This window comes from Atta colombica, unplaced genomic scaffold (genome assembly GCF_001594045.1).
Source record: "Atta colombica isolate Treedump-2 unplaced genomic scaffold, Acol1.0 scaffold12, whole genome shotgun sequence".
NCBI classification, from domain to species: domain Eukaryota; kingdom Metazoa; phylum Arthropoda; class Insecta; order Hymenoptera; family Formicidae; genus Atta; species Atta colombica.
This window is the reverse complement of record NW_017259206.1, coordinates 6279191-6300278: the sequence shown is the minus strand read 5'-3', so window position 1 is coordinate 6300278 and position 21088 is coordinate 6279191. Positions and strand designations below refer to the sequence as shown.

Genomic DNA, 21088 nt, shown 5'->3' with positions numbered 1-21088 from the left:
TATATATATATATATATATATACTAAGCACAATGTGTGTATAAAATTACATGTAAAACGAAACGATTTATATATACGCGATACGTAAGCGATTCGAGGATATAGAGTTTAGCGTGTTCGATATTTTCGCGTCCATGACAAGACTCGTTTTTTCGCGTTTAATATGCCCCCATTCAATCATGCCAATACGCCGATTATATACTACTGAGAATTTGCTCGGTTATTCCATACAGTAATTATAATCATCACATTTACTACCGTATATGAAAACCGTCGTTACGTCTCGACATAAAAATTCAATCATGCAATGGTGTATACGTTTTCTTCTCGTTTTAAGGCCGTATTCCTGCCAGGCCTGTGACGTTGTACATGCTGATCATAGCAGTTTCTTAAAGATCTTCCAAAAAAAGCGCATGGATGGTATGCAGGCAGAGAGATGTAAATCTATACGAACTTAGAATTTACTGCGTATATATAGGATCTCGTACGAGTTGTGTTTTATCTCGTACATGTTGTGTCCCTATGTGACTGCGTGTCGAGAAGTGTCACCAACGACTCGTGCAACTTTGGATTAATTCCTCTAACGATCATGCAGTCGTATTATCGATTAAGGACTTATTCACATTAAGTTCACTCTTATTCGCTCGCGTAGATTAATTGCTATGCTTTCAAAAAAGATTTCATTCCTTGATAAAACCTTACTTAGTGACTTAGATATATATTTATATAAATTTATATGTATACTATACGTCCACATGCGAATGCGAGATAGAGAGAGAAAGAGATAGGAGGGACGAGAGTGATGACTTCTGCGATCGGGGTACATCACAGGGGTAGGGCGGTGGAGTGCAGGGAAAACTCGCAGGGCGAGATGCTCGTTTTGATTTTTCAGCCGGCCCGGTGCGGCTTTACCTCTGCACCGTGTTTATCACGTCCTTTATCGTATTCTGCACATCACACAAGAGTCTCGTGTTCTCGGTGATGTTGCGTGTGCCGGCAGCTCGCAGCTGCCTCGCCTGCAGCTCGAGTCGGGTGAGCAGATCGCGGAATTGGAATCTCGCATGCGGCGCGATCGCCGTGTCCGTCAGGTTGACGCACATGCCGTGAAGCAGGCCGACTTTGTCGGAAAGCTGCAGCCAGCTGGCCATAACTATGGTAGGACTACCCTTCAAATTCAGAATGCTGTTTTCTATAACGTTCGAGATTTCCATCACGCTATGCTTCGCCCCTTTCGTCATTTCGCCGCTAGTCTGCTTGCTGCTATCATCGTCGTTCTGCGACGATTTGTTGCAATTCGGCGTGGCATATATCGAGGAACCAAAATGTTTGCTGGAGGGTCCGAGTGGTTTCAACGGTTTGGCTGGTACGATCGGCTTTTCCATTTCCAAAGTTACTGAGGATGAGGTGGGAGGCCATATTCGCGGATCGCTTTTGCTGGTTGAGCTTCTGGTCGAGGCACCGCTATGATCCTCTGGAGAGTCCTCGCTCGCAATGTCACCGACATCCTGTTTGCTATTCGCCCCTCTCACATTTAATTTAGGACTAAGTGGTTGGTTATCACAAGAAGCCTCTTTGTTCTCCCACAATTTTTTTAGGCTACTAATACTGCCGGTGCTGCGGCGCTTGTCATCGTTCGCATCATCCACGCCAGACGACGAATCCGCCGAATCCGCGACGTTACTTCCCTGTGTGCAGTCGTCGAAACGCGACGACTTGCTTCTCTCGTCCGCCACGGCCCTCTCCTTGTCAGTATCCTTATCCACCTTTCGCAACCGAGCCTTGAAGTCGATTATTTGACCGTCCGGATTCTCTTCCCTCTGTGGATTACTTCTCTTGTCTACCTTCTTCAATTTGAAACCTACGCTAGCAGCACTCAATATATGACTTTCCGTAATTGGCGAGGTCATCGAGATCTCCTTGTAGCCACTGCTTCTCTCAATGTGCGCGCCCGACATGTTCGTGTGAACATGTTCCTGAACATTGGACACATCGTTGCTTTTCAACATCGAGATCGCGTACTCGCTCGGGACGATATGCTGCTTATTGGCGGAATCCATGCTGAAGCTGGCGCACAACTCGGATAGAAGCTGCGACGCCGGGTCGAGCGGTGCCGCTGACAGAGGCGCGTTGCTACTAGCGACGCTACCAGTCTTCTTCGCGAAGCCGGTACCACCGTGTTTCATGTCTGCACTCTGCTTGATCTCGTTGATCAGCTTGAGCTCCAGCATCTCCTTCATGCCGGGTTTGGACTCAAAGGGGTCGGTGGTACCGATTCCGATTACGGCACCGTCGATAGGCGGCGGCGGTGGTGGAGGCGGCGGTGGCGCTTCCTCGGGTGCCACGATCGTCGCATCCAATGATTCCGTTTTGATCGTGCCACTGTTCGTCGTTTCCTTTGGTCTATAAACTAATTTCTTCTCCTCCGCGGACTTACCAATGCCGCCGCCGCTACCGCAATGCGCATCGCCGGTAGTCGTTTCCCGGCGTCGCAGATTCACGCCGAATCGCGAACTAGCCTCCTTCACTGATGGCTCCGCGTTTCTCACATCATTATGTCTATCGTCCTGATCGTGATCGCTGATCTCGTCTTTGCTCCGCCATTCTGCTTTCACTTTCCTAAGGCCGACTGGCGAGCTCGCTATCTTCGTGTGAGAAGAGGATGTCTCGCATGGTGACGCTGTTGTGACAGGTGGTGGCAAGTCACAATGATCGAAAGCTTCGTCCGGAGGAGGTGGTAAATCCACCGGTGGTGGTGGAAACTCCAGATCAGCCAGAGTTGGCTGAACTGATCTCGATGGGCTGGCGGTACGGAAGCTGGAATTGTTCGGCACTCGAAAAGTTCGCAAGCCAATACCCTCCGTGTTAGTCTTCCTAATACCTACGGCACGGCTGCGAGGTGAGTTCGGCGGTTGATAAGTATTCACCACTCCGCTCGAAGAGTTGCTTCGCGTCATCTGTGGTTGACTGCGTAAATTGTTCTGACGAGGTGAAAGGGAACGGTGCTGCGGGATCACGTCAACAACGTTCGCGGTGATAATGTCCTGCTGCTGCTGTTCTATGACTGCATTGGATAAAGAGGATGTGGCGACGTTCTCTTGATTCGGCGGCATACCGCTTTGTCGTAGGGATTCCAAATATGCCCCAATTCTGGCTCCTTTTGGCAGAGTGCCGTAGCGGTTGATCGCCCTTTTAACATTTTGCACCTCCAGCGCACCCACATGGACTAGCTGAAATAGATTTTTATTCTAAATCGCGGAATCGCTTCTTCGAATCAAACAACGTAAGTTATTCAAGCAGTGCTAAATGCATTTACCATCGAAACGGACTTTACTTTGAGATTCTTAACACAAACATACAGAAATATTATCATTATAGTATCTGGTAATATTTAATGTCATACACGGGTAAAGAAGGTATTGTTTCTGTGTATTTAGTTCTAGTATTTATATAGCTTTGAAATTGTGGCCGCTCAACGTAAGATCATTGTACCTTCTGAGGCAGTACTTCCTTAGACGTGTAAGGTCGAGATTTAATTTGTTTCTGATTGCATGGTAAGTTGGATACTGGTTCCGGCGAGGTTGACGGTTGAGGAACAAAGTTATGTTCTGCTGTCCCTTGCGACCCATCTCCGTCGTCGTCCATATCGCAACCTCCTGTAGTAATTGACTGTGTAGCCATTGTCACGAGATCACGTGTGATACCTGAGTCGCCATTTAATAAGGTGTACTGTATATAATCTATAGCTAAGGTATCTCTCCAGCATATTGTAAGCACAACGCGTTATAGACATTTCTGGAGGAAAGCTAAGAAAAGAATATTTGCGGCGCCTATCAATCTTATTCTCTGCTTTACTTTCTAATCACACTCCATTCATCCTAGGGTCATTCTCCTTTAATCGACATTCAATTAACAGCAGATCCTTAAATTGTGTACATTGTAATTCTATTAGTTAGATAAGAGTGATGTCGTTGACAATAAACAATCAGTGAAAGTGAGAAATAGTATATGACGTGTGCTAGTTTTCTGAATGATTTTTTGTGATATATGTATGAATAAGAAGCTCAGTAAACTCACGTAACACTGCTTGAACACAGTTGAATTTTATACGATGATAAAATCGACGAAATAATATGCCTCTTGCGCAGTTGAATCTCAATCTTTAGAATGAGAATAATTAAACGGGAAATCAAAATGATACATATCTAAAAATCTAAAACCAAAAAGGAAAAACGACGTTCTACTTGTACCTCTGCAAAAACAAATATCATGCATGAGTACCTAACATGGAACCTGTTGGGTTTGTAACTCATTGTCAGTATGATAGATAACATATGTAAAGTATCGTTCCCTATTGGTATAAGTGGGAACGAAGAACTGTAGCTACAATTAACAGTACGATGTACTGACTATGTACGAGATGCAGACGCTCGAGAGTATGCATTAATAAAATATATATCCAAGTACTATTATACCGGAAATTAGTATTCGGCGTGTATTTAACATTCAAGTATACATACTGGCTCGAGGAGAATGACCCACATTCATGAAGCCGTAAATCACTGTAGGCGGAGATGCATATCAAAATTAAACTTAAAGTCAACTGAAAGTTAACAAAAGAAATCAAATGGAAGCAGCATTCGTGCATTCATCATTACACTTAATTTGATATAGTGGAATACCTTCAAAAATTTTATCAATACCATTTAGATCTGTGCCATCGTCAAGCGTCATAGTGCTCACTTCAACATTTTGTTGATCTTGTTCTTGATAGGCAGAATCTCGAAAAGAACTGCACGATGATAGCAAACTGTCACAGAAGATAAATAGTTTTATTATATACCGAATTATGATTGTATGTTTTATAGGAGAAAAAAAAATGTAAGTACCTTGTTCGCTTAGGAGGTGCTGGCGCCTGTTTTCCTTTTTTATTGGTAGATCTTCGCATTTGAACCATATTACTATTACTCCTACTTGACAAACCTCCCATAAAAGTACTTAATTTGGTGACCGAGCTGGCTCCTTCTACATAAAATATATTTTGCCGAATAAATATTTCAGATAAATAATATGCTATATTAGATAATTTTCTATATAATGTAAAAACAAAAATTATATTCCAATATTTAAAGAAAAGAATATCAGAAGCAATAAAATTAAAATTTCAATATTCTTTGAAATATATTAAAATTTAAAAAGATCAAATTTGAACTATCTTTTTTAATTATACAAAAACATTACAATTCACACCTTTTTATTTCAATGTAAAACGCGTCACATGGTTGAGTCATTATCAACATTAAATATTACCTTGCGTTATGCCGGAAGAAGATAATTGCTCGGATACAAGAACAAGTCCATGTATATTTCCTGTACTTCCAGTCTGCGATTTTTTGTATGCTAGCAATGGAATTTCCCCCCCACCTTGAAGTTGCTTCTCTACCTCTGCAATATTGCAGGAACATATTATAATAAGAACATAATTTTTTTTATAAAAAATACAATTAGTTAATACTCTAATTTAAAATAATCCATTTACCTTCGGTAATACTAGATTCTTGAAACATATTTTCTAATGAAAGGTGTATTTCCTTAAAAGTTGGCCGTTCTGCCGCTGACCATTGCCAGCACTGACGCATCAGATCATAAACTTTTGTTGGACAACCGGGAGGACATTCCATTCGATAGCCTTTTTCCAACATGTGATAAACGTCCGTTAGATCGACACCAGGATAAGGAGACATTCCATAAGTGGCAATCTCCCATAATAAGATACCGAATGCCCATACATCAGACTGTAAAAATCAATTATCATTATTCGTAATCCAATAACGTAATAATTATATTTCTTAACGATCTTTGTACCTTTGTGGAGAATTTATTATATGCTAAACCTTCTGGTGCAGTCCATTTTATAGGAAATTTCGCCCCTGCATGGGCTGTGTACGTATCGTCTCTCATAAGACGAGCTAAACCGAAATCTGCAACCTTAACAAGATGGTTTTCGCCAACCAGACAATTCCTGGCCGCCAGGTCGCGATGAATGAAGTTTCTACTCTCTAAATAACTCATGCCGCTCGCAATCTGTGTAGCCATGTGCATCAGAACTACAGCGTTAATCTGATGCTTACTCTCGTTTCGCAGGTAATCTAGGAGATTTCCTTTGCTCATGAATTCCGTGATGATGTAGAACGGTGGTTCACGTGTACAAACTCCAAGTAATTGTACCAGATTTCGGTGTTTCATTTCCTTCATGATAGCCGCTTCCTCTAGAAAATCCTTCAATGCCATCGTATCCTCCTTCAGAGTTTTAACCGCTACGGTCATATTGTATCTCTTCCAGACTGCTTCATATACATCGCCATATTGGCCGCCTCCTAACTTATGTCTCATTACTATGTCCGTCCTGTTAATCTCCCATTCGTCCGGCTCCGGACTTAAAGGGAAGACGGTAGGCTTATTATGCTTTGGTGCAGGATAAAGCAGTTGCGTTATAAGGCCATCGGCAAGCATTGAATGATGATGCACTAACTCAGCCAACGTATTGAATTTGCTTTCCGTTGTGACAAACATCTTTCCTTCGCTATCTTCGTTGATCCTATAATGATACACTCGACCCTCGTATCTCAAAGAGATGCTACGTTGTCCGGGACTGCTTTCCGATTCTCGTACAAGAAAACTACCGTTTATCCCTGAACTCAGCAGATACTCTGCAGCATTCCTAGATATCCTCCCATGGTACCAAGAGTGCTTTTCCAAGGAGTTCACAGGTGTAACATAATTTGATGGTACCCATCCCACTTGCCCAGAGCTCGAATGAGCCTCGCACCATTCTCCGCTTTTATTATAACTTAGGATACGTACTTGTTCACCTGTTTAGAAAAATTAAAGAATAACATTTAAGCTATGTTATACTTATAAAAAAATCAACATTTACGTTTTAAAATTTGATGAAATCTTTATGTAATGTTTAATGAAAGATAAATTTAATACCCTTTTTCAAACTAAGTTGATTCTCCCCACCAGCTTGAAAATCATACAAGGCGACAAATAATTGAGGATCATCTTCCTCTTGTGCTAAGAGGTTTTCCTTGCTAGTCCATCTGCATAAAAATGGAAAATATTATTTCTAGAACTCAATAATAGGTGATATAAAGATAACATCTTTTATATTCAAGATTCTATATCTTATAAATAGAAGTATATAAAAAAAGCAAATCTATGTAATAAAGATCCTCCCTATCTTCCTATTATGTATTAAAGATAATTTATATAAGAGTCTTTTATAGTCTGACCTTATATAAAAATAGATAAAACAGCTATTATATAAGCATGACATATGTCCTTCAGACTTTAAACAGTGAAACTGACCTATTTGCTGCTTCAAGAAGTCCGCTAGCAGACACACTGGCGTGCTGTTGAATGTTAGCTTGCTGTGAAATTGATTGAACACTAGAACCACTCGGAGGATCACCTTCTGGCAATGCTGGAATGTGAGGTAGAGGTCTACTTTGCAAAAGTGCCTCTGTAAAAGATAGAAAACAATCTTCTATGTAACCTTCAATGTATCCAAAGGAAAACTTCTAGTACTGATAATCTCAAAGCAGCTCTTTGCTTATATAATAATGCAAGATGTTGGAAAATCTCATAATTACATTCAAAGTAACATAATACAATAAGAATGATTAACTAGTCACTATGAATCTTCATATAGATATTTTTTTATCTTTTTTTCCATAACATACATGCTTATACATTGCAAAACTCTTATTTAGTCAGTAATAACTATTAATTCAGACAACATATGCCAATATAAACATTAATTTATATGTTAGAAAACATCGCAAAATTAGAGATATTTCTTTATAACTAATGTACATTTCCTATATTTAAAACAAAAATAGATACATGTTTGAAATTTGGTGAAAGCAATAAAGAAAGTTTCACTATAGTCTAATGCAGTAAAAAAAAATAAATCTCGAGGTTTGTTTTTTACTCTTACACTAAGATTTTTCTTCTCGCTTCAAATCTTAAACATATATCACTTTAAGCCAAAAATGAATACTATATTAGCTATAAAAGACAGACCTTTAGACTATTTCTAAGTTCTACTTTCTTATCATTGCTATTAGTCTATAAAGCTATTAGTTTATAAAGATACCACATCATATTGTGTCAAGTCATGAAAGCACAATAGTGTTAAAACATGCCACAGGAGAAGCATGCCAATTCCAGCATGAGTTGCAAAAGCATCGTGCCTCAACATGGACATCCAATGGAATGTGTTCAAGGAGACTACTTTAGGAGTTCAGGAGTCTAGGAGCAAGACAGAACGATAGGGACGTGTGTTCTCACCGCTGTGCTCGGTGAATATGTTAGAGCCTATAACGCGCGTATCTTTGAGGTTTCTGGGCTGTTTGCGTGTTTGTCGCACGGTGGACCCGGCGGGGATCACCCTGTCCTTGGTCTGTTGAGCGCCCATAGCTTTGTCCGCTGATTACCATACCATACCCCTCCTTCCCGGGTCTGCGTGTAGAGGCCTGTCTGGCTCCTGGTTCGGACTGCCCTCGCGGTCGCGCCGAGGAACACTTCACTTCCGGCATTCGACATGCGCCGGCGACGGGCCCGACATCGTCGTCGATCGTCGTTGTCGTCGTCGTCGTCGTCCGCGTGAGCCCGGATTCACGCGTGCGAGGACACCGCGTCGGCCACGAGCGCGACCCACCCACCCGATCGAAGCGCAGATCACAGTGCGGGCCGCGGCGGGGCCATTCACATTTTTACATGTCAATTACCGCTCTCTCTCGCTGCCTCTCGCCATATTTGACAGCTTTTGACGTCGATTATTTAGTTTGTCGATGCATTGCTGTGCGGCAGCACGACGCTGGGCGGGTTCTCATGCGATGCCCTCCACGGTGCCTTCCACGGTGCCCTCGTTCACACGCTCCTAATTCCGAGTCTGTTACCGTTCGCGTGTATAGATATCGAGCTGTCGCGAACTGCCGATAATCGCTTTATTCATAATCAAATTTTTTATTGGTTCAGTTTTTCTTTTTTTCCCGGTTGGACGACCTTTTTTCTTTTTTTTCTTTTGCGATGCTTGATTTACATTTATCTTGTTTTTAGTGCGAAAGATTTAACGCGACGCAACTAGAAATGACTGGAAAAGAAAATAAGAATTTAGACGAAGGACTGCAAAAGGATATGAGAAAACCGACCAATCATAAGGCTGTGAGCTCAATTTAAAGAGTTGTCTCAGTCTTTCGCAGTCAATTTTGTATGTACTTTCTTTCTTTTTTGGTAAGATGTAAATGGATGGATCTTTTTTCTTTAGATAATTCGTGTTTCCACCAACATGTTCCTATTGAAGTGGGCGAATAGAACATGTTGAAGCTTATTAGAACATGCAACGCGAATAAACTTTTTTTCTTTCTAATTATACATATATCTATTTCTTTAAGGCTCCTGACTACTGAGCTAGCAACACAGAGGACTAGTTTATATCGTGTACACCTTAATACACGTACTAACTAGTAACTTTCTATTAAATTATTTTAATTTCAGCAATGTATTTAAAGAATGGCTATGTTCAGCGGACTCAACGGTTGAGGGAGCGCTATTGATATATTCTTTCAGATCTAAAATGTTGATTGAATGATCTAAAAGAATACACCAATAACAGTGAACGCCCATTCAATTGTTGAGTCCGCTAAACGCAGCCAATGATATATCAAATTGGTATACATCATAATGATTAATTAAATACACATATAATGTATATGTTTTAATGCATCGTTGAAATTAAGCGGAATCCATCCGTTCTTAATCTCAAGCAAGATGCTAATATGGCTCTCTGATTAGTTCATGCACTAGCTTAAGACCATCTCGAATCTTGAGCAACTTCTATAGATTCCGCTTTAAGGCTATATCCACACAAACTTGCATAAATGTATGCATAAAGAAAATTATCCACATTTCTTCTAAAAAACACACGTAAAATGTAATTGGACAATTTTCTTCATGCATATGTTTATGCGACTATGCAAATTTGTGCGAATATACCCTAAAGCGGCACACGATGCTTATTTTCCTGCTGGATTGCTAACTAGATTAGAATCTTGCCAACGTATTAGCTGCGATGCTATCAGCTAGGGTCCCTATTCTTGAAAAATATCATATACGAAAAACTAGAGAAATGCTAGTATATGTAACATATATTATAATATTTAGTTTTACGCATGCGATACTTCTCAAGAATAAGAGCCCAGTATCGCACTATCAGGTCTATTCTTGAAAACTTATACGAAAGTCTAGGGAAATACTACAGTATACGTTACATATATTATAATATTTTCCTAATTTTTCATTTACGTTTCTTTTCCAGAATAGAGCTGTTTATTTTACTGGTTTTTGAAACTTACAATGAATGTTTTTCGGATTAGTTTAGCTTATTTTTTTCTTTTAAGTAAATTGATTCTTGTTATAGTTTTTACTCATTTCAACGAGCACGTTAGAGTAAGTAAATATATATAGTAGGAACATTTTAGAGCAGGTCAGAGCATGAGATGCGAACAAATCTTTGGTGTTTTGGCATTCGCTGTTAGATCAATATTACATGCGTTTGTTTTTTGTCATACGGCAAATTTTTCAAGCCTGTCAATTGGCTGTAGGACAAAGCTCCGAGATCCTCTCTGTCTTGCAGCCAATTAAAACGCTTAAAAAATTCGTCGTACGACAAAAAACGGATGTAATATTGGCTTTAAAATGGCGATGATTTCGACCAAATGGGAAGCCTCTAGTAGACTTTTTGCTTTACGAAAACGACAACCATAGAAAGATGATGAAAAGGTGTCTTTTTTTTAAGTTGTCTTTTCAATAAAAACTAAATTAAAATAGAATCGATCAGCAACTGTAACCGTAACCGAATCTGTAGTGTGATTACCGAACGCAGCCATTTGGCTGTACAATTTTCTTGTATAGTTTAGCTTCTTTTTTGCAGCTAAAAACAGCAGATCATGGACTTGGAGTCGAGAGTTAGCAAATAAAATACTCTATAAATATATAAACTAATAATCATATTAAAGAATTTTACAACAATTATAAGGTTGTTTTCTCTGCTGAATGCATTTATGCAACCATTGATGGAATCGAACTTTAAGGCGATGTTCATTGCATCGACGCATAATCAAGTACAATGGGTTGGGGGGAGAGGGGTCGCATCTCACGAGATGCATACTTCACGACCGGATGCGACGATTCAAAAGCTTATCCACGCCGCCATGTTGTTGTGTCACGTGACTGCACTGGGCCAGGCCAGGCAAGGAGCAAGCAGTGCGAGGTGAATGCGCCGGGTCAAGTCTGGTGCTGGGATATTCGATTCGCAAAAATTCAGGCGTCTAATTAATACAAGACGAGCTGAGGCGGCCCGGAGCGATGGACGCGCGTAAGCTCACCGAGCTGTTGCGGGCGACGATCGATCCCGCGCAGCAAAAGGAAGCAGAGGGACAGCTCAACCAGGTATGGAAATTCGCGAGCGAATTTAGAAGAGAAAACGTGCTTGTGCGATTTTACCCGGCGGAAGGTTAAAGGAGTGAGCGAGAAAGAATGTGCGTGTGCGAGGGTTGGAGAGAGAGAAAGAAAGAGGGAGAGGACAAGCTTCCGAGAATCTCTAGCACATGTGGCCTCGTCTCGTGTCGATCCTCGTTTCCGATTTTGCATATGTGAAACCGGGAAACGCGTTCTTGCCAAGAGAATAATGCCGGCGTGCTCATCATTGTTCCCGCCGCCGCTGGAAAGGGGGAAGGGGATCTTTTTTTCGACAGACTTCGTTTCTTCTTGGTGATGAAGCAATCGCGACAAGCTCGGTCCAACGAGAAAGAGGTCAGCGAGATCACAAAGGGGATACCTTTTGTCCGAGTTTTAGGATGAATTTTAGCTGGACTTTCGGACCCACGCGGACCTATGCTCGCGCTCATTAACCTCTCCTCGCGCGAGGAGATATTCTCGGAGCGCCTGCACTCCTTTGACCCTCGACGTGGTATATATAATTCTCGAGATCATATGGATCAGTTATGTCTTTCACGTTGCGTGTTAACGTGCCGTATTGTTCAATGAAATTATCCCAACATGATCTGTAATTTTGCAATCTGTATTATATATTGCTAGCATGTTATTTTTATATACTTTAAATATACTTTAAATATATATGTGTTATGTATATGCTATCTGTTATTCATGTTCTAAATGCTTCTAAATGCTCTATAAATTACGAGCCTATAGAATAACGGTAACATCGTAGTAATGATAATGATAATGCAATGATGTTCCTAAAATTATGATCCTAAAGCCTGCAGCACAGGCTTTTCTTGCTGGATTGCGAGCTGGATTAAAATCTTGCCGTCGTATTGGCAATGCTGGTATTGCAGCCAATACGATGACTAGATTCCAAACTACCAATCCAACAAGCAAAAAAACGAGCATTGTGTGCTGCAGGCTTAAGTTCATACATTAGATTTTTTTATTACTGCACTGAACTATACTAGAATTTTCCTTTTCATTCTTATAAATATTGAAATATATTTATCTCACTTATCTCACTTTAGGTTTTTTTTTATTATTGCACTGCAGTAATGTTAGAATTTTCCATCTCATTTTTGTCAAATATCAAATAGGATATAAAGAGGATTCAGTTATAAAAATTAAACCTCTGTTCTTTGTTGCTGCACTGATGCTCATTTCCACCAATGTAGATTGTAACTTTAATCTTGGTTCAACTTACTCTTCATCTTTTTCTATTTCTAAAGTCCAGTTCCAATTCACAGTTTTAATCGAGATTCAATTTATTCATTATCTCTTTCCAATTCTTTAATTGGAAAGAGATAAGAAACAAGTTGAACTTCAGTTAACCATGAGGTGGAACTGGACCTAAAGATTAAAAAAAGACAAAGAGTAAATCGAACCAAGATTAAAGTTAATCTACATTGGTGGAAATGGGCATGAATTGTACTAAATCTTTAGGTTTGTTTTTTGTGACTGGATTGAAGTACATTTTTGGAATTTAAAGTGAGACAAGTATATGTTTGATATTTGGCAAAAGATAGTTCCATTACAGTCTAACAGAAACAGAGAAAATGGATTTTTTGTTTCTTGCTGTACCATTTACCTTGCTTCCTTTTCTCTTATGTTAGAAAATAAAAAAAGAAAAGACAAGCCATGCATAAAGTTTAGTTAAAAAGAATAGGTTTTTATTAAGTATATAGAGTATATACTAATTCAATTATAAAAAACAGAGCCTGTTCTCTACTGAACTACTTTCTAGCTTTCGCCAAACTTTAAATATATATTTATTTTATTTTAAGTATAATGAATGTGCAGTAGTTCAGCTGCAGAGAACACAATTATGTGTTAGTTCATGCTATCTGTTGTTTACGCATTCTGTATATTCTATAAGTTACCATGAGTAGAATTGTAGCATCAAAGCAATAATGCGATAATGTTATTATAAACAATAAATCTATGTGTGTGTGTGTATGTGTGTGTGTGTTTAAATTTTTCAGATTCACAAAATTATTGGTTTTGCACCGACGCTATTGCAGGTAGTAATGTCAAATGAAGTCGATATGCCTGTTAGACAAGCTGGTAAATATTTCTTTGTGATTCTTTTATGTAATACTGAAAACAAATAATAAATTACAAGGCTTAATATTTCGTTATTTTTATAGGTGTAATTTATTTAAAAAATTTAATTACTTCACACTGGGCTGATAAAGAAGTTGAAAGTGGGCCCATAGAATTTAGTATTCACGAGCAAGATCGTGCAATGATACGTGATGCCATAGTAGATGCCGTGGTACACGCCCCGGACTTAATTAGGCAAGTTGCGATTTGTATTAATTATTTTAAAAAACGAATTCTTATTTTAAAAGCAACAACATCAAATTATTTAAAAAAAAAAGAAAAAAATTACTTTTTATTTAGAAAATTCTCTTACCAAATAATATACCTGCAAAAAGAATATTTGTTTAACATCAAATATCATTTTTATCATTTTTATTTTGCAGTCCTTAAAAAAAATAATTTTTTTTGAATGCTGATGTGTATTGTTTGTTTAAATCTCAATAAATCTTCAATCAATAATCTTTTTGTAACAATTTTGATGATTTTTAAAATGAAATTAAGTTGTGCTTTTGATGATTAATAAGTAATATTTATTTAATTCATAGTAAATATTTTTAAAAAATTACTTTTTGAATTGTGTTGAATTGTGAACTTTTGAAGTAAAAAGAATGATATAAATGTACACATTAAAATTGTCATAACATATCTGTATTGTTTAGAATTCAATTAGCAGTTTGCATCAGTAATATAGTTAAATACGACTTCCCTGGAAGATGGACGCAAATAGTGGACAAAATTACAATATATCTTCAAAATCCCGATGCTGCGTGCTGGCCTGGTGTTCTCCTCGCGCTGCAACAGCTTGTTAAAAATTTCGAGTATGTTTTATTGTATGCCTTTAGTATTCCATTATGTAGAAAACAGTTTTATAATGCTCCGATACTTCTATCCTGAAACTAGGTACAAGAAAGCAGAAGATAGGGGACCATTAAATGAAGCAATGAATTTGTTACTCCCTATGATCTATCAATTGATATTACGCTTATTGCCAGATTCATCTGAACAGTCCGTTCTACTTCAGAAACAGATATTGAAAATTTTCTTTGCACTTACACAGGTATGCAAAGATTTAAAGATATAATGTAGTAAATTCGATCATTATTTGCATTAATGTTACTAAAAGTTGCTATACATGAAATTAGCAAAATTAAATTGAATATTTTGGTTGATTCAGTACCCATACCCCAATAATGATAATTGTCACATTATTTAATGGAATATACATGTATTATTTAATTGTCACAGTTGATTATATTGATGTCACTGCATTTAGACATTTTATACAAAACAGTTTTTAATGTGTATTGATTCAGTATGAATGATCGAATTCACCAATAGATCTTGAAAGAGTAAGTATCTTAAAACCTAATGATTATTCCTGCAGTACACACTTCCTCTTGATCTTATTTCGAAAGAAGTATTCTCACAATGGATGGATGTGATAAGACAAATAGCTGATAGGCCTGTACCGCCAGAGACTAATAATCCAGATCTTGATGATAACGAACGCGTGGAACTTCCATGGTGGAAATGTAAAAAGTGGGCGTTACATATTTTACACAGAGTGTTCGAAAGGTAATTAAAGTCATTAATGATGATCGAAAGATCGAAAGACAAAAATAACGAAGTTGAAAATAATGAAAGTGAAAAGATATTTACATTCTTTGATTTTTGCACTGTTAATTATAGATACGGTAGTCCAGGAAATGTAACCAAAGAGTATAAAGAATTCTCCGAATGGTACTTGCAAACCTTCAGTGCCGGTATTCTCGAAGTTCTTTTAAAGATCTTGGATCAATATCGTAGGAAAATTTATATCTCTCCTAGAGTAATACAGCAATCAATCAATTATATCAATCAGGGGTAAGGATTTATATGTTAACAAATGAAGGTTTTTTTTTTATTTAGACTTAGCAAAGTTTAATTAACGTGATAATCTTTTCTAGTGTGAGCCATGCATTTTCTTGGAAATTTTTGAAGCCTCACATGTTCGAGATTATACGTGATGTTTTATTTCCCATTCTCTCATATTCTGCCGCAGATGAGGAATTGTGGAATACTGATCCGTACGAATACATTAGAGTAAAATTCGGTAAAGTTGAATTAATTAAAACACATTAATCTAAAATATATAGAGAGCTTGAAATATCAATGTATTTTCAGATATTTTTGAAGATTTTGTATCACCGGTTACAGCAGCACAAACCTTGTTGCATTCGGCATGTAGAAAACGAAAAGATATGCTACAAAAAACGATGCAGTTCTGTTTGGAAGTGTTAACTAGTCCAAATGCAGATCCAAGACAAAAAGATGGTGCATTACATATGGTGCGTTATCAGTCAGAATGTGTCCGATATTTTAATTTTTTTTATGTGGCTATATATACTACATTATTTTTTATTATTTATTTTTGCACATGTGTTTAGTGTATTGTTAACATAACATGTAAAATTATGATTTATTTAGATTGGAAGTTTAGCCGATGTCTTATTGAAGAAGAAAGTTTATAAGGAACAAATGGACAAAATGTTACTGCAATACGTATTTCCCGAATTCAACAGTCCTCATGGACATATGCGTGCGAGAGTAAATAAGACAATAATTAGAAACATTATTTTATATATATATATATATACATATATATATATATATGTTACAAGTATATTACGTAATAATGATAAAATGAGAAATATATTCAAGCAGTGACAATTGTTAATTCTGCTTTTAGGCCTGCTGGGTGATGCATTACTTCTCAGAAATTAAGTTTAAAACGGAACAAATTTTAGTTGATGCAGTCGGGTTAATTACAAATGCCCTCTTGAGAGATCAAGATTTGCCTGTTAAAGTCGAAGCGGCCATAGCACTTCAGATGATGCTTTCGTCACAACAAAAAGCTAAAAAATACATCGAACCATTAATTAAACAAATAACACTTGAATTGTTGACTATTATAAGGCAAACTGAAAATGATGATTTGACGAGTGTTATGCAGAAGATCGTCTGCACATATACTGTGCAATTAATTCCAATTGCTGTGGAAGTGTGCCAGCATTTGGTAAGAAGTTTGATAGCATTTTGAAGAAAAATTGTATGGTTAAAATAATTATATAATAGAAACGAAAAAAATTATACTAATAAAGTTTTTACATCATAATTTATGCCTCTTAATCGCATACTTATTAGCCTTGATTTTCTTTGTTTGTGTTAAAATTTAAGAATCTATATAATTGTTACATTTTAATTTTATATAATAGAACAATGGTATATATTCTTGTATATATTCTTCAGGCTGCTACATTTAGCCAAGTGCTTGAAACAGATGAAGGTAGCGATGAGAAGGCGATAACAGCAATGGGCCTGTTGAACACAATAGAAACACTGTTAACGGTAATGGAGGAACACCCCCAAATTTTGTTGCAACTCGAACCGATCGTCCTCCAAGTAGTCGTTTACATCTTCGGACATAACGTAATGGGTATGTTCTTCTCTCATTCAAATTTTTATTCTCCGTTTTGGTGATTCTTGATTACGTGGATTTAATAGATTCCGTATGGATTTATACTTCAGTAATCATATTTTCTTTGTAGATAGTTATTAGAGAAATCCCAATAAACTCAAGAATACTGTTCTGTCTTCTATTTATTTAGATATTTGATCTTTTTTAATTACAAATTTATACCAAGTAATTTTGGAGTTTTGTTCTTGAAATAAATTATTTTTATCAGCAGAATAATATTTCTAGTCATATATATATATGACTAGAGAGAGATAATAAAGTTGGAAATTGAATCCGGGATTTTTTTTAGTAGATTAATGTTTTACTATTAAACCATTTAGCACAAACTTTATTTACAATGTTTACTTGTATATGTACTTATTTTCGTATAATATACCTCTGATCTATATATATTATTTTATTGTGATATTAAGCATCCTAAAAAAACTGCTTTCTTTTCTTAATCAGAATTTTATGAAGAAGCCTTATCGTTAGTTTACGACCTAACGGGTAAAGGTATATCTGAAGATATGTGGAAAGTCTTAGAACTCATGTATCAACTCTTTCAAAAAGATGGTTTTGATTATTTTACTGATATGATGCCTGCGCTACATAATTACATCACTGTCGATACTCAGGCGTTTTTATCGAATGAAAATCATGTTCTTGCTATGTTCAACATGTGTAAAACTGTAAGTAACAGAATATTCTCTTTATATATAATCTAATAATATTAGTTTCTAAACAAGATTGTGTTCTATATTGAAGGTTTTGACTGGTGATGGTGGTGAAGATCCAGAGTGTCATGCTGCCAAGTTATTAGAAGTTATAATTTTGCAATGTAAAGGACGTATAGATCAGGTAACGTAATATCCATAATTATGTGCAAATATATTATCACCTACGAAGTATAAACGAATAAAATGATTCAATTTTAGTGTATACCGTCACTTGTACAATTAGTCCTCGAACGCCTAATGCGCGAAGTTAAAACTTCGGAGTTGCGAACGATGTGTCTTCAAGTAGTCATTGCTGCTTTATATTATAATCCCGCGCTTTGTCTGGAAACAATGGACAGATTACAAGGAAACTTTGATCAATCAACAGAGCCGCTCGCTTCGCGTTTCATAAAGCAGTGGATCAATGATACTGATTGTTTTTTAGGGTATGGATTTTTATTATATAAAAATATTCTAATATGAAATTAATAAAATACAAATACTTAAGATATTAATTTTCTTTGTGATAACGAATTACAATGATTTGATTATAATGATTGATCTTCTCTATAGCTTGCACGACCGTAAATTGTGCGTTCTTGGACTGTGTACGTTAATCAGCATGGGTCCTGCGAGACCACCTGCTGTTAACGAATGTGCAACGCAAATTATTCCATCCTTAATCTTGCTATTCGAAGGATTGAAAAGAGCATATGCCGCTAAGGTCACAGATGGAGACGATGATGACGAGAATGAGGAAGAAAGTGATATTGACGAAGGTTAATATTTTGTATAGAGAGTGTCCCAGATTTTTTATTACAAACTTTAGTAATATGTTCTATGAATAGAAATAAGAGAAAAATGTTATGAAGATCCCTATATGAAGATCCCAAAATATTTTATTTAAAGTTATAGCAAAAATAAGAAAATATAGAGAAAAATAAGAGAATATAAAATATATGATAAACTATATAATCTAATTAAATTCGATTTTTAGATGTCTTATCATCAGACGAAGACGATATAGATGATGCTAATCAAGAATACCTCGAGAAATTACAGGATAAGATAACACGAACTTCTGCTCAACATGGTTTTAACGTTAATGCGACTATACAAGATGGACACGGTGATCACAGATCAGATGACGATGATGACGATTCAGAGTATGATGGTAACGAAGAGACTGCTCTTGAAAGCTATACTACACCTTTAGATTCAGAGGATTCTAATCAAGATGAATATATTGTTTTCAAGGAAGTTATACAAAGTAAATATTTAAAAAATAATATTTTATATATATATAAATGATTTCAAGGTACGTATTAAAACGTATTAAAATACATATTGTGTATTTATTATTTTTAACTAGATATTGAAAGAACCGACATGGCTTGGTATAGAGCCTTAACAAGTCTTCTTAGTCCTGAACAAGAGAAAGCTTTACAAGAAATTATTCTTTTGGCGGATCAACGCAAAGCAGCTTTAGAGAGTAAAAGGATCGAGCAAAGCGGAGGTAAACTTGTACTGCTTTTAATAATTGAGAATTTGCATTGATGTATGAGTTAATAATATGCATATTCTTTTATTCTGTATATTAGTTCATTAATCTATAATTTTAAATTTTTTAGGATACGTCTTTCACTTACAGACTGTGCCCACTTCGTTTAACTTCGGTGGAACACCTTTAAGTCGATAAAGACTTAATCATTTCAATTTTAGGTTAACTAAGTAAGTAAACAAATTATACTGAATCTGGATTGGATATTTGTAGCACATGAACATTATATAACTATTTCGAAAATATTATGCATTTCCTATTTACTATTTTTGTGTAAATTAATTGTACATTACTAAGGCAATTCTAACAAAGATAAGACTAAAATTTTATCCTCATGAGATCATCAGTTTTGTGCATACTGTTTTATGAGACAGCAGATTTGCTACTTAGTTATCATGTGAAAATGTATATTACACATCTCTTACACATTTATTATAAATAACAATTCGATATTTTTTTATTCAAACAAAATGTTACTCCTCATCTAGCAAGTTATAATATTTTCTTGACAATTTAAAATTATTTTAAATTATACTATTGAAATATTTTAACTCTAAAGTACTTTTGGTTAAGAAAATTCTAACATAGCTTGCTAGATATGTATCTCATTACACACACGCGCGCGCGCATACACACAAATATACATATAAAATGTATATTTACCCTCAATTATTTGCCTAAATATGAAATTATTTTAACAAAAAAAATCGCTTAGTTTATAAAATATATGTTACACAAATTGTGTTAAATTGTTGGTACAAATATATCAAAAGAAATTCGAGTATGTGTATAAACTATGTTATTTGATATTAACAATTAGTTCAGTAAAATATGCTGTACATTCTCCAGATCTATTTGCTAATAGTTGTTCTACTGAAAAGGAAAAATGAAACTTGTCAAAGCTACTAGACATAACTTGCAAAATGTTGCTTATCACAAAAATCTTTAGATAAGAGTAATTTAGATTTTTAAATAAACATTGTTTTTTTTTTTTTCAAGTCTTCGTTTAAATGTATATTGTATTACATATGGCCAAACATTTTTCTGCAGTTACCAATCACTTTACATAAATCCCAGCACAGCTTGCTTTGTTTTGAAAAAGATAAGTTCTGCCATATTTTATGCTGTCCAAATTATACCCTGAAGGATAGAGCATGAATGATTTAAGAAAGCACTTTGAATAGCTTCTGTAACAAAATCTACAATCTTATGTTTTGATTTTTTTATAATATAATATGAATTAATATCCATATTATATTATAAAAGATGAATATATTATAAAAGATACTTTTTATAATACAATATGGATTAATATGCATATTGTATTTTAAAAGACGAATGCTTTTTCGTAATACAATATGAATTAATATCTATATTGTATTAAAAGGCATTAACAATAAATCTGAGCTCTTTCTTTCATGAGGTATTGCAATTATGTAGGACGAACTCGAAGCAGAAATAAATATCAGAGCCCAAAATGATAAAGGCGTACAAAGAAGAGGTGTTCTGTGCTGTGGTTAGTGAAATGATATTACTGCACAAGAGAGCTTTTTATATCGAAATGCAAAAGGACGTATGTGTCAATTACGTGTCGCTTCAAAATATAAATTGTGATCTTGTATTTAAGTCCAAGTTTGTA

At 36.2% G+C, this 21088-nt stretch overlaps 2 protein-coding genes across 5 annotated transcripts; one reads left to right on the top strand and one right to left on the bottom strand.

Moving 5' to 3' along the window:
* Nucleotides 1–100: 100 nt before the first annotated feature.
* LOC108694480 (tyrosine-protein kinase Abl) lies at nucleotides 101–8816 on the bottom strand. 3 transcript variants are annotated; one of them, XM_018204018.1, is made up of 10 exons: nucleotides 8352–8816; nucleotides 7368–7521; nucleotides 6990–7099; nucleotides 5862–6868; nucleotides 5536–5791; nucleotides 5307–5441; nucleotides 4886–5021; nucleotides 4679–4806; nucleotides 3489–3700; nucleotides 101–3226 (listed from the first exon to the last, which is right to left on the bottom strand). In XM_018204018.1, exons 1-10 carry the CDS (start codon nucleotides 8476–8478, stop codon nucleotides 908–910), a joined length of 4584 nt encoding a protein of 1527 aa, XP_018059507.1. In that variant the 5' UTR covers nucleotides 8479–8816; the 3' UTR covers nucleotides 101–907. The 3 variants fall into 3 exon arrangements, with proteins under 3 accessions (XP_018059507.1, XP_018059508.1, XP_018059509.1); XM_018204019.1 differs by having other exon boundaries at nucleotides 4700–4806; XM_018204020.1 differs by having other exon boundaries at nucleotides 3489–3652; nucleotides 4700–4806.
* A 2477-nt stretch (nucleotides 8817–11293) lies between these two features.
* On the top strand, nucleotides 11294–20441 carry LOC108694513 (importin-7). 2 transcript variants are annotated; one of them, XM_018204073.1, is made up of 19 exons: nucleotides 11294–11513; nucleotides 13553–13634; nucleotides 13718–13868; nucleotides 14333–14491; nucleotides 14574–14730; nucleotides 15058–15248; nucleotides 15363–15536; nucleotides 15620–15765; nucleotides 15849–16000; nucleotides 16140–16259; nucleotides 16402–16728; nucleotides 16962–17148; nucleotides 17638–17861; nucleotides 17938–18030; nucleotides 18108–18334; nucleotides 18462–18667; nucleotides 18886–19158; nucleotides 19261–19404; nucleotides 19520–20441. In XM_018204073.1, exons 1-19 carry the CDS (start codon nucleotides 11430–11432, stop codon nucleotides 19585–19587), a joined length of 3165 nt encoding a protein of 1054 aa, XP_018059562.1. In that variant the 5' UTR covers nucleotides 11294–11429; the 3' UTR covers nucleotides 19588–20441. The 2 variants fall into 2 exon arrangements, with proteins under 2 accessions (XP_018059562.1, XP_018059561.1); XM_018204072.1 differs by having other exon boundaries at nucleotides 15837–16000.
* The last annotated feature ends 647 nt before the right edge of the window (nucleotides 20442–21088 follow it).